The 19,896-nt window shown below is 41.4% G+C and overlaps 1 protein-coding gene across 1 annotated transcript in view; it reads left to right on the plus strand.

Annotated features, from left to right (window-relative positions):
- The first annotated feature begins 674 nt into the window (after window positions 1-674).
- The window catches only part of LOC128718629 (uncharacterized), a 29,053-nt gene continuing 9,831 nt past the window's right edge, over window positions 675-19,896 (plus strand). The window contains exons 1-3 of the mRNA XM_053812250.1: window positions 675-2,003; window positions 2,295-3,079; window positions 5,161-5,353. Of these exons, the coding sequence (XP_053668225.1) occupies window positions 675-2,003; window positions 2,295-3,079; window positions 5,161-5,353 (2,307 nt within the window). The remainder of the gene's footprint in view (window positions 2,004-2,294; window positions 3,080-5,160; window positions 5,354-19,896) is intronic.

Genomic DNA, 19,896 nt, shown 5'->3' on the forward strand with positions numbered 1-19,896 from the left:
TGGTTCGCCACTTACCCCCCCTGCAACTGCTGTAGGAGTTCCGGATGATGAGGCGAGTTTTTATGCTAACATAAAAAGGAAAAGAAAAAAAAAACATTGAAAGATGAACTGACCCGACGAAAAACGGTGTAATAGGGGTTCTGAGATACGGCGGCGGATATTTAGGTAATGATGTGCTTACTTGTTCTTATACCTGGTTTGTTAGGTGTTCGCTTTGGAGCGGGAAAAGGACGCAAAAGACGTTTTAGAAGTGGAATTTCCAATCGCGTACAGAATGGACCAGTGATAGACCTTATTATCCTTGGTTGATCTTGGTTGGTATTATAATCACTTTCCGGTTTGCGTACGGTACGGAGATCTTGAAAGCCGCTCTTGAAGGTTAAAAGAGCCAGCAATAAATGAGATTTGAAGTTGTTGAAAACAAATTGATCATGATGAAATTCATGTTTGTGTACCAACAAAACATAACAATGTTTGAAGAATGTAAATATATTAAACATCGAACGTTAGTCTTTACCTGAAAACATCACTCTCAGGGAAAACTTGTTGTGGGAATACCTGTTTAAGAAGGTAGCCCTATCTCCGATTCGTTTTGCGGGTTATAAATTCGACACTCGGCACAGGGCTTGCGTTCAGTCTGCATTCGAATACCTTGGTGAAAACTGTCACCAAAGATGAAGACCGTCAAGTCTCTTCTGTCGGTTGCTCTTTGGTGCATCCTCGTCTGTATTGTCTCATCATCATCAACGCGGCACAATCGGGAGCTGGAAACAGCATTGTCGGAACTGTTCGAGACACACGATCACCACCTCGACGACCATTCGGATGCCACAGACAACGGTCGAACTTTTGGCCGGAAGCGTGAAGAAAAGCGAGTTCTGAAGGAACTGTACTATCTAGCGAAAGTGCTGCAAGCTTATCGGCTTCCGCATGCGTACGGTAGCAGCGTGTTCAACAGCGCCATCGAACGCATTACCAACCGGGAGCTGCTCGAGCAACTGGAACGAAAACTGCGCAAAGAGAACGGGTTCGAAGTGATCTCCCGCATCGGCACGAACGGAACTGACCCGGATCCGTTACAGTTCCAGCTGGCGAATGATTTCCGTGTGCTTGCACCCGTCCTAGTTCGCACCCTACGGCGAGTGCAGAGCCTCAAGAGGGTACCGGCGAATCTGCAACCCGACGAGAAGAGTAACTTCCTGTACGAGCTGCAGTGGGATGTCCAAAACGAGTGGCAGACACTACGCGAGATGGCAAACAGTTTGCAGGGAGCTGGTGTGCGACTGGTCAAACCCCTAGAACTCTATCCTAATAAGGTGCACCTGGTGCCGGGAGTATACGATGCACCGATTGAAGTAGTTCCTGACGATGTACAAGTGGTGAATGTGGACACGGAAGATGTTTGGGCTACGAATCCAATCGCTAGTGGCTATCACTGGGGTGATGCTAGAGGATCCAGACCTCAGGACGACGAAAATCTTTCATGGGAGATAGAGGAGCGAAGAACACCGGTCCGACTGCCAGAACCACAGACACCGGTCGTAATAATTCAGCAATCCACCACGAAGATCTCCGAAACACCACCTGCAGCACCGGTGAAACCTCTGCCCAGTAAAGTACGTCCATTTCCGGTGCTTGTAAGTCCACCCGTATCACCGGTGGCGTCTCAACTAACGGCCGAAGTGGACCGTATCACCAGGGAGCTGATCGCCGTTGAGCTGGATAAGTTTCTGCTCCGCGTGGAGGACCTGTCCGGTGTGGATGGGTTTTCGAAAGAGTTTGACCGGTCCGACCGCGCCCGTATGGTCGGTTGGGTGAAGCAGTTCTATTCTCCCCGAGTGGGGTTGGATCAGCGGGAGTTTCTTCGAGCGCTAAGACGGCTGCTAAAGACGAAGCAGCTTCGAAGGGGTCGACCGGATGTGTTGGAGGCACTCGACTTTCTGCAGACACAATTGGACATTGATCGAAGAGATCTCTCGGATGATGAGCACTTTTCAGATGATGTAGCCCATTAAGATTGGGCATTTTGGGATTTGTTCGATAAAGCTTCTGCGGATAAGATATCTCTGGACTATGTACTCTGTGGATAATAATAGTGTGAACTAATGTTAGATACCTAAGATGGAATAAATAAAATTTATAGGCAAAAGATTAAAGAAGAAATAATGTTGGAAAGCTGCACTGGATTTCTGGGTTTACCTGTCGAATGTTCCTCAGTTTTATATTGTACGATAATCTTTTCTGTATCGACATGTTTTCTAAAACATCTTCTTTCATTCTTCAAATCTTTCCAGGTCGTCGGTGGACCCTGCGGCTACCATGGCTCGTACACGTTTTTCAAGGGCGTTAAAATAACGTTCGGTCAGAAGGCAACGCACGAACCGGGCAGTGGCTCTAGCTCGTCCGCTTCGTCCGTAGCCAGCCTACCAGTGTCCGCTGCCGGCAGCGGAAGTGTTGGTGGCCCATCACACAGCACTGCCAACACTACCTCCACCAACAGCAGCAGCAGCAGCAGCACTACCAGCAATGGCCACGATCGGCGACGCCCATCCGTCGACATTCCCAGCGAGGGTGGCACGACCGACTCGCCGGATTCCTCCTCCACAGCAGCTGTCACCGAGGCCAAATCGGCTGGTGAGGACGGTGAAACGCCACCAGCCGGGGAGGAACGGGACGAGCGGTTGAAGGACCGCAATGGCGGCACTTCCACTGCCCAGTGCAATCAAACCAATGCCAACAGTAGTAGTACGTCGACGACCGGCGGCAGTAGTAGTAGCAGCAGTAGTGGTGGTAATAGTGGAAATAGTGGTAACAGCAGTACTAGTAATAGCAATAGCAATAGTTATAGTAACGGTAACAACGGTAGCTCCAGTGCCAACGGTGGCACCAGTGGAAAGAGTCAAAATGGCAACCATGCGAAGCCAAAACAAACGCAACGAAAATGTGTCAGCGAAAATGGCGTCGGTGGCGTTGGCGGAGGTGGTGGTAGTGCTGGCGGCAGTGTTGCCAGCAGCAACGGTACCAGCACCAGAGCCGGTATCAACAACAACCTTTGCCGATTAACGTCCGTTGATCGAGAGTAAGTATTGGGCCCCCGGCCGGGTGCCCATTTATTTTTATTGTTTTAGTGTGGAATCGTTTATCATCTCGAGTTAATTTCTTTCGTTTACTACTACTTGTTGGTAGCTTTACTTGTACGCTTTTCTAGATTTTGTTAGTATTGTTTGCCACTTTTTCTTTTACATCAATCGTCTTTGCTTACTTACAGTCTTACTATTTACTACAGACAATTTACTCTTTATAATTGTTATTATTTGTAATGTTTACATTCCATCAACATCTTAATCATGTTGTATGTAAATAACAAAACCGGCACTTCTGCTGTGTTTTGAGCTGTTATCTTTGTGCAATTGGTCGTACTATTGCCGTTAACTAATTCACACCCATTAAACACTACCATAACGATGTTGTTTATCGGCCATAGGAAAGTTATGCTAATTACACCCTATAAATGTGGTGAAATATTCGATAATCTACTAGTTTGCGCATCGTCCGCTCGGTCGTTAGTGCAAAATTCGTGTTTAATTAATCTTTTCTTCTCTACTTTTGCATGTTTCCTCTCAATAAGCGGAGCTGGGCACTTTTTAAATAACCTTGTTTTTTTTTCTATTTTCTGCCTCTGCTGCGCTCCGTGTTAAAACCTTCCTTTAAAAAAAAACACATTCACTATTTGAATTTAGATTCTTCCGCTCTACGTTCTGCCAACATTCGCCGGTATGCTAATGTTTCAAACACTTTGTCTTGTTTGATTTTCTGCTGACCAACGGCGGTTGGGATCGGTTGACTCTCCGCGCGCTGCTCGTTTAGTGGTGGGTTCCGTTTATTGATTTGTGCTTTCGTGCACACGCGGGCTTATTCACTATGTCGTGTGTTCTGTGCGTGCGTGTGTGTGTGTTTACAGACCTCGACTTGAGTTTTGCCGCTTGGGTTGGAATAAGGGAGTGGAAAACGTGTGCCCTATAAACGCCTTTGTGCTAACAATGTAGCAAAGATACAAGCGGTGAAGTTCTTTGTGGGTTAATGAATTGTGTATATATGGGTTACGTATTATGCTAGGATTTGGGGAGTGGGGTTCTTTTTGATCTTTGGAAGAGTTTTTCAAAACGTAAATTATCAAGACGTTTAATGTGCTCTTTTTTTAAATTATTTTTATTTCGTACTTTCATACATGTATGTAAATCAATGAATTATGCATCCGTTTTTTGGTATCAATAGGTGTTTAGAACATAATTGCGGGCTTTACATTTATGTTGTCGTATAAATGTTGGTTTGTTCTAGTGTTGTGCTCAATAAAACTTTTGTGAAGCGTTATTCTAATATATCCTTAGTGAGGAATTATGCACAGCACGAGCTTCATTGATCATTAAAAAAATCATGGATCTATCAAAATTCATGAATCTCTTCAAAAGTTTATGAATCTTTCAAGTTTGGTGAATATCCTAAAAGATTAAACATGATTTTATAATGTATAATAATTGAAAGAACCCAACGGAAATATGATTTTAGGTTTATTTTAGCTTTTGAATTAAGAACATTTATACAAATAAATAAATCCTAGTGCTTCTAGTTTTTTAGCAGGGTTTGTTGTTATTTCTTAATTATCTTTTTATTGTATCATTAATATTTTAGTTTTCATTTCAATCTGCCTAATTTTCTATTTGGTGTTGTGTTTTAAAATAATTTTTAAAATTAATGAGGCTCAAATTCATAATATTAATTATTGGAACTTACATCTTTACTTACTCCATTCTTTTGATTTCTTATTTACTAATATCTTCATTAGTTCATGTTAAATAATTAATTTCTGCATTAAATGCGTTTATCTTAGACGAGTGTGATAAAAAAACAGGAAATGTTAAAAGAGAAGAGGATCCTCAACATCACAAACCGGAACTCACCGTTAGGATTTTGCATTCGGATTAAAAAAAACCAACCCCACCCCGGCTTAACTAATCGCACGTAAATCCCAATGCAAATATCGAAGAATAGAGTAGAAGAGTAAACCCCCAAAACTCGTTTGGTTCCTTCTGCAAGCATACTTAATCTGGAGTTGCCTCTGATGTGTGTGTTTTTTTTCTCTTCCGTCCCGCGTCTTTGCAGGCAACACTACCGACCGCTGGTGCTGGCGCTGGGCGACTGCATACCGGTCCGACCGTGGTCCGACTCGCCGATCGCGTGCCTGGCCGAGCTGCGGATGGTCTGGAAGGATCGGAACGAGCAGTGCCTGCTGATAGCCCTCCGGCTGTACTTTCTGCCGGAAAATACACCGCTGGGCCGTAACTGCCACGGCGAGGTAAGTTTGAGTAGCGTTTTCACCGATCAAACTCGATTTGGGAATGGTCAAGAACTTGACCATGAACTAGCTTAATCGTGAAAGTAAACCATGTCGGGTGCTCTGGGATACTAAATTTATTGTCTATTCTGTTTAACTCGCTGTACTAACTTGAAGAAATTTGCTGCTAAACTTATTTTAAAGCATGTGATGAGAATGATGCTAATTGCTATCAATTATCATAGTGAACCAATTTGACAACTTGTCTTTTACGCATCGCTTTTGATATTTGCTATGTGTACAGCGTGCGACAGATGAGCAGCAAATTTAAATGATGTGTCACTGATGTCAAACATTGCCAGTTGACGGAAAAGAACGAACGAAAAATTCCAACACAAGAAAAACGGGCAGGATGTGTTAGGGCGGTTTTTGTATGTGTGTCGTTTCAAATTTCATTCTGATTCTCGGCCATATCGCTCTTGCTAACAACCAAATCAAAGCTGACTCAAGCGTATTGTTTTTTTTTATCTCTCTTTGCTTTCAATTTCTCGGTTTGCGGTTGTTCGTTGCGTGTTTAAATTTTTCATTCTTTTATGAATGAGTTGAAAGATTTGTTGTTATATTAACCTTTTTAGATTACTAAATATTATTAAACTGTTATTTTATAAATTACTTATTTTGTAATTGAGTTCATAATTTTTATTTGCTTAATGCACATTTTGTTTCATGCTTTAAGATCTTGTTGTTATTCATATGATGTATTCGAAAATAGAAACATTGACATATAAAACGTATAGCAAATAATCATTGATTTATTTATATTTTACTACAAAAAACAAACGATCGTAATTTATGCTCAATTTTGACGAGTTATGAAGTGGAACTGAAATGGTCATGTCTGTCATGATGTAAGTTTTTATTCCCTGACACTACCCAACAGTGCGTCATTACCATTAGTGAACCGAAATGAACCTCACTGCCACGTTTAATGTACTTCACCCGGGCCCGGGCAACCGGAGAAGCATGAAAATTTATGCTCTCATTCCGGTTCCCCTCCACGCCTCGGTACCGTCGGTGTGCACAATGTGTACTTTTTTTTACTTCGTTTAAGTTTTCTTAATTTTATTTTATTACCTCACATTACATTGCTGTGCGCCATCGTCACACCCGTTATCAATGAGTTGGATTGTGGCGAGGCAGGTCCCCTTCTTTGATGCATATGGTGCACGAAACACGGACTGTTTTTCTCTCGTTTGGTCGTGTCAATTGCAGTTAACCTTAGGCAGTGCAGTTCAGCGGCGTTTACCCCCTGCATTACCTAGGGCCCTGTATGTGACCGTGTATGAAATTTGTTTCGATGGCTGATGTAATAGGAAGACGCGTAGCAGTCTGTTACAGAGTGCGATCGATAACGAATGTTACTGACAATATCCTCGAGCTTTTCCGAATGGTGGGATTAGCTGATTGATAAGCGTTTGAAGTATTGCTGTCATTGACCACTACCACTAATCAAAACACAGTACGAGCCTTCGGCTAGCGAAACACCACCGGTACACACGGCAACGACGACTGATCGTTGACAAACAGAACGAAATGTTTGGCCGACCATCGCGGCTAGGAAATAAGAATTCTAAAACACTTTAACATGTAATATGTGTGTCACACACGTTTGCGAATCGACGACGACGAACGCCCATACTAGATAAGATTGAATGCCGGCTTTGCCCCGGGGCTCCGGGTTGTGCCAGCGAAGATAACATACACACCGCGTAGTAATTATATTTGCCTTCCGTTTCTGCCGCGATACTCAGCGACAGTCGAAACACGGGCGGGAACCAGATAAGCATATTAAGTATGCTGAAAGTGTTGTTGCTTCAGCTTCATTATCAGCACCAAAGCCGGGAGAGTCGGTGGTGATGGTGGTGGTATGTTTTGATTTGTTGTCAGCATTACATCAGGCCCCGTGCGCGATAATCGTTGTGTGTGCGATGCACGATTCGCGCTAGGAAGGGAAAGTGGGTTGTGCAGTTTGAGATTTTGGAAAGTTACATTTATTACTCCTACATTTTGTTGAAGTGTCTCCAAATGGTTGTTTAAGCGTGCGGGGTTCAAATTACTTTAAAAAAGGAAATTTTTTATATTTTTTCCTACAATTTGTTGAAGTGTCTCCAAATGGTTGTTTAAACGTGCGTAGTTCAAACTACTTTAAAAAAGGAAATTTTTTATATTTATACAGTGTGTAACATAATTTCAAGGCTGCTTGTTTGTGTTTTTTTTTTGTTTGGAAATTAAAATGTGGAACAGTTAGATCCAAAAAAAGTTATATTAAAGATAAAAAAATACTTTTAGTAAGGGGCTTTTTTTAATTTCTGCAATTTTTGCTGATTTCTGCCATTACATTATCTGAATCTCGATGTTTAGCTTCGTTTATTGTGATTTTTGGAGTTGTAAATTAAGCTTCTTAAAACATCTTATTTATTTAACTTATTCTTCTTATTTAACTTGATTGCTTCTTAAGCTCTAAAAAAAACAAGGGGACTTATAGTTATGTTATGTACTGTATAATTAGCATATTTTGCCTGAAGCACTACTAGACCTATGATTGTGTCTGGAACGTTTAATTTCATGAATTCCTGACCCAGTTATGCCGTAGTGGATGCATTACTAGTTTTATGAATTTATTTTATAACATACATTTTAAGAATTCTGGAAAAAATACTTCAGTTCTTCGAAATGGTCCAAAAATGGGTTCGAAATTAAATAACCACTAATATAACAAAAACTCGTCAAACGATTGCGAGTTTTAGTGGTAAAAGAGTAATTTACCGAAGTTACAAAATTTAAATAAAGTTATTTAATGTTAAATTAAGAAGAAATATATTTGCTCAAACATTTTCAATTAAATTGGTTTGCTTGTTTCATTTTTCAAATCATGTTAAAGCTCCCAACTGAGGATACCATAAAAAAGTGGTCTAATTTTGCTAATCTTCTTCGAGGGTTGTGCCACGAACGATTCCTTTGTTTGCTCTCCGTTCAATACCGTTCAGTGGTAGTGTTTTTTAGAAAAAAGCTGTGCACATTTTTCCATCGCTGTTGCTGCTTCTTTATTGAAAGAGGCTGCCATTCGCACACCTCCCCTGGCCGACTCCAACCCCCTGCTATAGCTTGCTCTTCTAGTTGCTCTGATAGCTCTGTACGTGCCCTATTGGTGGGTACGTGAGCGAAAGGCAAAGTTAACGCCACTGCCGAAGCGCCAGAACACACAGAGCAACGGTTCGAAACGAGAAGCGGAAATATCGCTTGTTGAAGAAACGAAACGTACAACAACTCCAGGGGCATAGCAAAGAACTGAACCCTCCCCAAAATCCCTCAACCCAACTGTCTTTGCCAGCTGGAGATCTCGAAAGGGTGGTTCGTTTGGGGTTGCTTGGTTGGTGGTGGAGGCGTTTGGTGACGCAAATGATGTCATTCTGTTCTAATCTCTCGTCGCTCTGTTCCTCTTGCCTTCCGAGAATGTGACGTTCCACGTTTTTTTTTTATGCTAACGCCTTTTCTTTGCGCGTATCAGCGGAACGACGGCACAAATTGATAGCACAGATCCTAACGCCTAAAGTGCCACGTGAAATGGTTCCGATAGGGTAGAGTGCGTGTGTGTGTTTGTTTGTGAGTTTGAGTGGTATGTTAGATCTACTCGAAAATGTATGTAAATCTCCCATGAATGCTCTAGATGTGGAACATAATGCGCCAGGTGTGAATATCAACACAAAGAACATTAATTTGGACACGTTTTCAATTGTAGCATTCAAATCACTTTCTTTTTTAAATATTGTTATAATTGACGGGTTTTTCGAAAGGTGAAATTTATTGCCGCTCAAAATGCGGCCCTTCAAATGAGGCCTTTTCGCCCGTTTGTGTGATATCCAGGGATCGTCAAATAACCTCGACAATAATATTTATTTCAGTTTGCTTATTTATTCCTTATTTACTTCTTCGCTTAAGACAGTCTCAGAGTACACGGTAGTGTCAGCATGATTTGTGCTGATATGTGTTGTTTTCGTGATGTGTGTTGTACTCGTTATTGAACGAGTCATTTTGACTGATGGTACACTTAATTTTCATCAATTTAATTTTTGGAACTATACAATTATTTCCGAGCTTATGTATTTTTACTTAGTCGAACCTCCGAAACATATTAAAACACATTCAAAATCTTGGAAATGATTAATTAATTAGCCATCTTTGAAAAAGCGCTTAAAACGCTTGGTCGTTCTAGTGTTAATGTCAAATCTATACTTTTTTAAAGATACTTTTCATAAAATAGTTTTAATAACCATTGTCAAACAACAAGCTTATTAGCTCTAATAAAAGATTTTGTATTGCTTTGTTGCATGTGAAGCAAATGTTGCTGAACGACAACCAGCTAAAAATTGATTGTTTATTCTCATTTACTTTTTGTTTTTGCCCACCTTCACTAGCCAGCTAGTCAGTACGTTCTTTTCTGTGTTGTTATTGCTTAACTGTGGGCATTATACGATACAACAAAAAAAAACACATACTTCACGTCACCATTACACCACCACCCTAGTCGCACATTATGCTATGTCCCCGTCGTCGTCGTCGTTGTCCGGAGCCACATCATCCGGTTGACTTGGTCGATGTTGGATGAGGAGCAGATCGTTCGATAAACGCACCAGTAAAGGGGTTGTTTGGTGGGGGTGGTTGTAAAGGAAGGAGAAGTGCAACCCGGGGGGGTTTGTTCGTTCACGGTGAAAAAAAGTAAAACCTGCTGGCGGTTCATGGGGTGTATATGATTACTACATCCAGTATGAGATAGAGAGAGAGAGAAGAAGAGAGAGAGAACGCGCATCAGAAGAGAGTGAAAAACGACGAGAGAATAATGCTTTAACCTAGTGCGGCGAATAAGCATAAAACCGTCCCAGGGGTTGTAAAGCGAGAGTGTAAAGTGAGAAGCGAAGGAACGGAAGAAACGCACCGGTGTTTTTACTCGTTCTTACATCTTTCGTTCGCTGAGGGAAGCGGTTTGTCTATCTCTCTCTCTCCTTCTCTCTCTCTCTCTCTCTCTCTCTCTCTCTCTTGCGCATACGCAACAGACACAACAACAGTGCAATGTTGAATTGTGCTTTATTTCTAAAGGGGCATATCGTGGGCAGATGAATGGCGAACCGTTTTTGATACAAGTGCCAGGCCCGGTGGAGGCTCGGACAGTCTACGGAGGCGGGTATGTGTTTGTGTGTTTGAAGTGGCAAAGATGCAGACGGGAGGGCTAGAGATGCGACGAAAGGAATGTGATATCTCTTGGACAGACGAATGGGAACTGTGGAGTGGCACACTTCCAATCAGTTATCGGATCATTGGCTAAGCATGCTTTAATAAAAATGTTCACTTTACTAAAGTGATGGAGTCAAAATTTAGCGTTATCAATGTTTTGATTGGAAGCACTAGTTTTTTTTTTGGGCTTTTAATCCATTGACCTGAACTGGCTTGGCTTAGGACACATAATCTAGTGAAGAATTATGTTTAAAGAGCTTATGAACAACGCAAGATTTATTTTTTTATATCACAAAAAAATTAAATTCTATGGACTTTATGCATTATCAGTGTACGATCTTATTTATTTATTGCTCCATAATGACGGCATGTGCCGTATTGTCAAAAAGTTGTGGATGTTATCTTATTTGGGTTGGTCCTTCGTAGAACGTTCATTAAAAAACTTGTTGCATTTATTGCAAAATAAATTAAAATAAAACTATCTCGTTCATTCATCCGCTCAGCGCTCGGCGTTGAACTACGTAAAAAAGAAATAAATATCATTTTATGCATTTATTTGCGTCTCTGGTTGAAGAAACAGTTAAACAAACAACAGCAACAACAAAAAAACGCTCTATATAGATAAAGTTTATAGACCATGGGGAATAAAAGCGTATGCTTCTCACCCTCAGAAATGATGAAAAATGGATCAGCAGTTTGCCCTTCCTATGCCCGCTCGCTGTTACACGTCGCTTGCATGGTACGGTAGGTGGTGTGGTGCGTTCAGTTATGTTGTTTTTGTAACCTTGCATTTAATGTGTATGTCTCCTTTGCGCGCACATATCGTTTTCACTTGTTGGTTGCTTTCCAATAACATTGAATGTTGAAATTTACCGTACGCCCAGATACACAATTAAAACCAGCCCCGATACAATCTCCCCACACGTGATAAGTTACGGTTGCAGTGGACGTCAAGCTCGTCGTGAAAGCTTGTGTAGTTTTACTGCAATTAATTGTTTATATTTGTTTGTGCAAATGGGAGTTATATGCAATAATTATTTCTATAACATCGATTTACGCTATAAATATGCAAATAAATTCCACCGGGTTGTTGGGGTTGCTAAGCACTGACATTAATTTATTCTCATCTGCCGCCGCTGTAGCGAGAGCGATTGCGCCAGGCGAGTGAAAGTGAGAGCGAAGCAGGATGCAGATCATCATCTCAACACCGAGCGCTCATTGATGAGTTCGATAAGATCGCAATACGGGCCAGTATCGGGGCAAAACTGCAACCCACTTTCTCGAACGCATAACAGCACACACACACACACACACGCGTACACGTCCATTCCGAAGCATTAAGTAGACAGAATAAGAAATGAGTAAAAAAAAGGCACACAATCTCCTGTTTCCCCGCGTACGTCCAGAAGGCAGGAAAGAAAAAAATAAAACCACCACCTAAAGCACACTCAAATGGGCCGCGGCAATTTCTCACCTGCTGGCAATTAATGAGGTTGCGATTTCGTTCATCTCGCTACTCTTCTTTTCTCGCAGAGCCCGTTTGATGAAGTTGACGGCGGTCGTCAGTCAGTGGTTACAAAAAAAAAAAAAATACGTCCGTCCGGCGGTTTTTGCTTTATTTGGAAGTTGGGGGGGGGGGGTTGCCTACTGAACGCAGCTTGTTCGTTTGGTGTCCGCATGAGGTCAGCTTAAAGAAAGGGAAGTTGATAAAATTTTCATAATTGAAATACCCCGTTGAAGGTCCTGCCCTTGTCAGGTGTTCAAGAGCGATCAAGAATTGTTGATGGGAAACAGGGTTGTATAGATAGATAGAATCAATAGATAGATAGATAAAAATTAAAAATTATGTTTTATAATAATAAATATTTGTCCTCAACTCTAATCTCAACTCTTGTACCCGCCTATACGTAAACAGGCTGACCGATACTGGCATTCACTAAATTGTGCTCACGATTCCATATCAAGTTTTGCAGATGCAGTAAAGTTATGCTATCCATATACTATCTAATGCAAAAAAAAAACCCTGTACATTGCCGATCGTTCGGCATGATCTCATGGTTTTGGTTTATATTACACGATTGGAGACTGGCTTTGGTGACATGTTTACCAGCTTTCACTTTTTTGGGGGCAGAAACACATCAAGTAACGTGGCTAATTATTTCTTTACAGTTCCAACCGCTTTATCATTGTCCAAACTAAATGATAAACAGCGCTTTATGCCATCGAGCAGCAATTTTCGTACGTGTTGCCTGCTGTGTTCCACTTTTGCCATCAGCGATTGTCTAAGGAAAAAGGAAGCGATAAGGTGGTAAAGTTTTCGTTGGTTTGCGCGAGACTAGAAAATAAAGTACATGCCGCTGCGCTACCGTCGCCATCCTTCCGCGGGGCTGGGCTGTGGCGGGTGCGATTTTACTTTTTCTCCCCTGATGGAACGGTTTGAACTGCCAAAAGCGAAATGCTTGCTGGTGGGTGCCCATCTCGCTTTTCCTAATCACTCCGTTGGGTTTGCTTTTTTTTCGTGAGGCTTTTGCGGGTTCACTCCTCACGCGTGCATACCGATATGAGGCACAGAAGAATGGAGCGAAGAAACATCGATGAATAATAAAATATAAAGCTTGTACTGTTGTTTTATTTTATTTTATTTTATTTTTTTACTCGACTCGGAAATGGTATTTTGCGGGTATGTATGGTTGGTAGGGAAGTGAAGCAACGATATGGCCATGGCTGGCTTGTAACGAAGAGGAGGCATTGAAGCTAAACATGCGACTAGAGAACAACAGCAAAAAACATAGATCCGTAAAACCCCGGGCATTCGAAGAGCTAGAAATGGGAGGAAGATATGCGCCGGGGTATTCCGACGGACCGAGAGATAGACAAGATAGGCACACAGTCACATACACACAACTGCAATGCCCACTTGTGCACCGCGGCGTGCTCTTTCTCGCCCTCGCGCGCGACACTCGCCCGAAGGGGGGTCTAGCGTGTTTGATTTCCTATGCCACCACTGCAGGGGCCGCGCAGGTCTTTCGCTTCTTTACCGGCGATTGAAGGCCACACGGCCACAACATGCGAGAGCGAGCCGAGAATACAGCGGGGACGGGGCGCGCGCTCGCGAGCCCCGGGTTGCATCGCGCGCGCAAGTTTGGGTTCGGGTGTTCCGAAATATGTGTTCTCGTCTTCTTCTACGGCGGGTTGTGGGAAACGGGGTCAGGGACGGCGGGGGTAGAGAAAACCGTGCGTCGGGGCGCAAGGAAGGAGGGAAGTCAAGAAAACTAATTTATTGCGTTCTTTCCTCTTCGCTCTCGGTCCGGGGCTATGGGTCACTCGGTGCTTGGAGTGGAATAATTTTTCTATCTGGTTTCTCTGTTTCTCGCATGCCTCAAACTGTGTTGCATTCCATCAGAGAGTAAAAAAAAGCGAGGCCCTTCTTAAGACGACATTAAACCTGTGACAGTGAAGATGATGTGGTTTTTTGTTGTTGTTGTAAATACAAAATTTCCATTTCCGTGGAACGTGATTTTAAGGTTTTCTTGTTTTTTTTTTCGTCCAAAATGGGAACACTTGGCTGGAGTCTGGTTTTTATCAACTTTTATTACCATTGCCGTATGAGAAGAAAGTGTTCCGAAAGAATGAATATGTTTGTTTAGTGTAAATCATACACTTACGGAGATAATTGCGATAGAATTGTTACCAAAAATTCCATTGTTCAGATAATTTGTTTCTCTTCGGTCCATTTAAGAGCCAGCAAAGAAAATCATTCCTTTGTGCTAGAGCTGCAACATTCGCACAAACAAGGGGGGGAACTATTGAAAGCAGGAAATGCTACGCAAAATAACTACAACGCAAACAAAACATTACCCCCCATTCGCTGTACTGCTCGTTATTTCTTTCCCCACCCCATTGCTTGATGGGTCACCCTTCTTCACGGTGGATGAAAATAACTGCGAAGCAAGTGATGACAGATTTTTTTTTATGCTTTAGTACCGGAACACTCGTTAGCATTTGCATTACTAACTGATAAGAAATCAATATCCAGAACGTGAAGAAGAATGGAATCTAATCGATTAATTCTTCGGCTCTCGTTGTTTCATATACATAAGCCACAGTTAAGGTTTCGAATGTGTTTGAGTTATTATTACACTTTGAGTATTAGTGTTTTATGACTAAGGTAGGCTTTATTTTATTGTACTTTTTTTTTTTATTTTACCACTTAATAGGCAAAGAGGTTTGTCAGCTCATACACAAACAAAGTATTTTAACATGCGAAATGCAAACAAAGGCCGGAAAAGTATCATTGAGAGTATTGTTTATCGTATTTTATTTTTAATTTTTTATTGATTGAATTTCTCATCACAGCTGTTGAAAATACTTTTTTTTTCCAATGGAAATAATATAAAACTGCGAAAATTTCAAACATCAACAATGATTAGAATTTGAATGTTAAAACTTGCGGTCCAGCGGTCCAGATGAGCCTCGATCCCCACCCCGTCGGGGTATCAGAACGTAGGCCAAAGCATGAGACCATAAGGCACTCAATTCTACATTGATGCAAGTTATCAGTTTTAATGTGATGGATGGGACAGAAACACAGCATTTGGAAATATTTGAATGGTCGTAAATTATTTCAGGTAAAAATCAACTCATTTCTGATAAAAATTCAAATTAAATGCAAGTGATTAAACCGTAATACCTCTTACATAAAATATGGCAATACATATATCCAGAAAGCGTTTGAGATGCTTATTTTTCTTGCTTTATTTTTGTAAAGTGTTTTTTTTTTGTATTCAACAGCTCGTTCATTTGGTACAACATCATTTAAAATTTAACCATTTTCAAACCAGTTATGTAAACATAATGGGAACAAGAAAGTTTTAAGTCTAATTTAATATAAAAACGTTTAAATATTGTCTGTTGAACTTAAGTTGTGTAAACTCAAACCATATAGAAAGGGTAGCGAGGGGAAAAACGCCAAAATCGGTCTGGTTTTTCTCCCCCAGGTTCTGCACAAATATTAACTAAACGACGTAAATGGAGAAGAAATATTTTGCTCGGTTGAACTTTGTCGTCGTCGTCGTCGTTGTCGTCCGTTTGTTTGTGACCCTTTTTTTTCGCCAATGATCGTGGCCAGAGCGTGTTCGTTCGGCGCTGGAGAAAAGTCCACGACACCGGCGGTTATTGAAATAGGTCAAGGCGCATAAATTTTCCCCCCGTTTTTCCCTGTCCCCGAACCGAACGCGGAACGTTTCATCAATTTATTTGCATTATTAATTATGCTTAAAGTGGCTACGCAAAAGACGTAAGCCTTTGCTTTATTTCTTTGAATAACAACTGCGTAAAGGTTATGGAACTTATTTTTAGAATAGTTATAAACGCATTTCAATAGAAGCAAGTGTTTAAAAAATTTTCAACACAATACTATGTTACATATTTTGATGATGATGTTAAAGGAAGGTTGCGTTACTCTTACCGTTACGCGTGTTACGCAGCATTCTGCGCTTCCCTTTGCTTTATTGCTTTTGTACGGTTTCACTTGTTACGGGTGCGCGCGTATCGTGGTGCCCGTCGCGTTGAAACCCAAGACGCAAGCAGCAGCAACGCTACCCCCCTTGCGTGCCCTTTCCCAAACCGCTAATCTCCGCTCCCAATGGTTTGGTGAAGCCAGAAAATGAAAAGAAAAACTTTGCTCGCTGCTGCGTCCGTTCGTCTCAAATGCGGATCTGTGTAGTGTGTGGAGTAAAGCATCCCGCCACGACGATGGTCCACTCTTTTCGCTTTCCATCGGAACTGGTTTTTGTTGTTGTTTTAATTGTATGTATGGTGCAATCAGAGCAGTAAGCAGCAGGCAAGCAGTAGTTTGCGCTTTTTCTCTCTGCGGTTGAGTTTTTTTTTCTTCATATTGCTATTTGGATGGATGGAAGCCATCCGACATTCCCGTCCGATTTTGAGCAAATTTTATTTAGCTCGTATACCACGTCTAGTTCAGTGTTGCGCCGAGGGTTCTCTCCTGCCAATAGGTCATCGAAAAGCGTCAAGTGCAGTAGTGCAGTCGATGCAAGATCCGCGAACGATATCATTAATTTCGTTTGATTGATTTCTAATTGGAGAAAAATTCTCTTTTCAGTTGTAGTGTTGCCCCGCTATTCCTTCACAGAACTATGGCAACTTACACATTTTGCGACGAGCTGAAAATAGCTCCACTCACTCGAAGCAATATAATTATTCCCTCGTACACACCCCATTTTGTATCGTGTATATGGGTAGATGGGAATGCATTTGCGTTTTTTTTTGTGCAACTTCAACTTTCAATTTTGTTCAACCTTTGCCCTCTCATTTTGTTTCCCGTAACATTCAAAGGGTGGCATCCGCATAAAAGCAAACGGCAATGACATTTTGATTGATGTTTGATATTTCCGATGACAGACACTAGTGTGTGTGTGTGGGGTATTGTTATTTACCCAACTGTCGATTAAAGGGAGAAAAAGGGATGATAAAAACGGTACAAATGTCACGATTGTTTTGCCGGCAACATTATCTTGTTTGTTTGTTTATTAATTATTTGCATCATTTTCGTTAATGTGAGTTTCCTTTTTTTACTATTTTTACAACGTTCTGTTATGTTTACGAGCGTAATGAGGTTCATTGCGTACTTTGTCCACATTTGTTACATACTCAATTAATGCTACTTAAAAATACGACCTTAAAATAAGACGATCCGCGATGCTAATCGCTCAGATAAGACTTTAAGTAGCAACAGAGTAGGGGGGAAAAAACATCTCACTGACAGTAAAAATAGCAAACGGATGTTTGATGAATGATTTGATCATTATCTCGCGCTCTTCGCATTCTGCTGCCCCATTATCCCTATACCGTGACGAAGCTCCCCGGAGCTGGCCGGGTGTCGGGTGGATTCGCGTGGTGGTTGCTGCAAATATGATTACCACTCACGCTTCTCCACTCTTCCCCGCTCTGGCAGATAGTTCACCTGTGTATTGCTCTTGTATACGCTCGGCATGAGTGTACGCAGCGCACATTTTCACGATTGACTTATGCGCGTGAGATTTTATGCATAGCTTTTGTCTTTTTTATTTGTCGGTATTTATCAGCCACTACCGCCATGTGTGTACTGCTGCTGCGCTGTGCAGCGTCACTTTCTTCCGTTTCGGTGGGCAGCGTGTGGGAGTCGAGCTGTAGTGGGCGGTCGTGTGCGATGGACGCGAGCAGGAACCACAATCAACCACCACCACGCCAACGAGCCGAAACGGTGTAAAAATAAAACAACGCTCGCCACCCCACCCCCCCCTCCCCGCTCGGTTGCAATTGATACTGCCGGATGCAACGCGAAATGCTATTTCTTTGTGTCCCGCACACATAATTTGTGTCGTTCTCACATGGCCGGTTTGGCGTTCGATTCGCGTTTTGAATTGATGAAGGTAGTTATAGGCTAGGCTGTTCGAAGTTACGGACGGGAAAGGTTATTTGTTAATTAGCGCTGAATATCATATATTTTCCATATGTCACAAGGTTCTAATGAATGTTGTCAACAAAATCAGTATTTTACCCGAAACAAGCAGACTTTACGGCAATCTTATCAGGTTTATTAAGTCCAAAATTAATCGCTTCTATAATGGTAGAACAATAGCGCAACAATAAAATAATAAGACAGGTTTAGTTATTTTATTATTTTCAGAAATCCACATGCACTTTACTAAATACTTAATAATAATTTAAGCTTAATCTTCGGCTTATTCTTTGTAATGCTAATATTGTGGTAACATATAAATTTTGTAATAAATTGAGGTTTAAATTAGTAACTTTATATAACTATTAAAATAACTGTGTAAATGAGTAAAGAAAGTTCTCATTACTTTATTCGCCTTAACTACTGCACAGTTTGTCATATCAAATGGCACACTTTGTGGTTTTGTTTGTTCGTCTATCTTTGCGTCTGTCATGACGCGCGTCATGAGCGAAACTCCGGCTACGTTGCAAAATAAGTCTGGAAAGCCAGAAATGGCTGACATGACCATTCGAGCAAGCCTGAACGCCAAGCAGAAGAAGAAGAAAATTTTGATCTAAATTTGAGCTTAATCTTCGGCTTATAGTGGTATTATTTCTAGTTTACACTAATGTTGTGGTAAGATGTAAACAGTTGTTGAATTTTATCAAGACTCTGATTTAAACTACTAATGAGAAGCAAGAAAAGCTGCATGTGTGCATGTCACAAAGTTTCATATAAATACTGGTTAGTTTGCCATATCAAATGGAACACTTTTCACATCTCTTTTTTATAGCGCGCACTTGATTTTTTGTTCTTCTGAAATAAAAGACGTTTTATATCAGAAAAACAACATCGCACGTTAATAAAAAAAAAAAAAACACACACATGCACACTGGTGAGAGTGGTTCCTCTTAAAGGACATTTTGCATATAAATATTGTTTTACCTTACTTTTTTATGCTTGTCTCGGTCGTCGTCACCGCAGATGTGCACTTTTTGTTGCACATTCGATGGACAGAAAAACTTGCTTTTTGTCTCTTACCATTTTTACCCCCCTTCCCCTCCCCCTTCCTCCCGTCCTCTTTCATCACTCCTTCCTGTAGTAACAGATGTCGTCCTTAAAAATGCTGGGCGAAACAGAATGACGCGATGCTCCCGAGCAACAACGGGCGATGGTTGGTATCGTTGGTACCGCCCGGAGGTCGATAACCGGTTCCACGGATCAGACATTCGTGCTGCATCCACCACCACGCAACCGAAATGTGGTGCCGGTGCTTCTGCCGTGCTTACCCTGGTGATGATTTGCTATTTTCTCTTTTATCTCTTTTATCTGGTGAGTGTTTTTTTTTCGTGATATGCGGTTACGATGTTCTTGTGTGTTGTGATAGTGGGGTGATGAATGTTGTATTTTTTTTTCTTCTGCTTCACTATCAACATAATTAGATGAAGTAATCGCTTATCAGTTTTATGATTCTCTTTTGTCTAAAAATACTCTTCAGCAATGGCACCTTTTGGCACTAAAAAAAAGCATATCGGAAAGACAAAAGTTGCTGCCATAATCTTAAATCACGTGCTCACTGATAAGGCACCGAGATGATAAGGCATCGATAAGGCGTGCGGGTTGATTAGCCAAAACATCATGCAATAAATTGCTTCGACTGCAACTGGAAGGCCACAGACGAATGGCCCGAGTTTATTATTTACCTTTTTATGAGTTTGATAAGAGACGTTAGAATATTCGTAAGTGGTTTTCCACAAGCAACCATTATGCATCAACA

This window comes from Anopheles marshallii, chromosome 2 (assembly GCF_943734725.1).
Source record: "Anopheles marshallii chromosome 2, idAnoMarsDA_429_01, whole genome shotgun sequence".
NCBI lineage: Eukaryota > Metazoa > Arthropoda > Insecta > Diptera > Culicidae > Anopheles > Anopheles marshallii.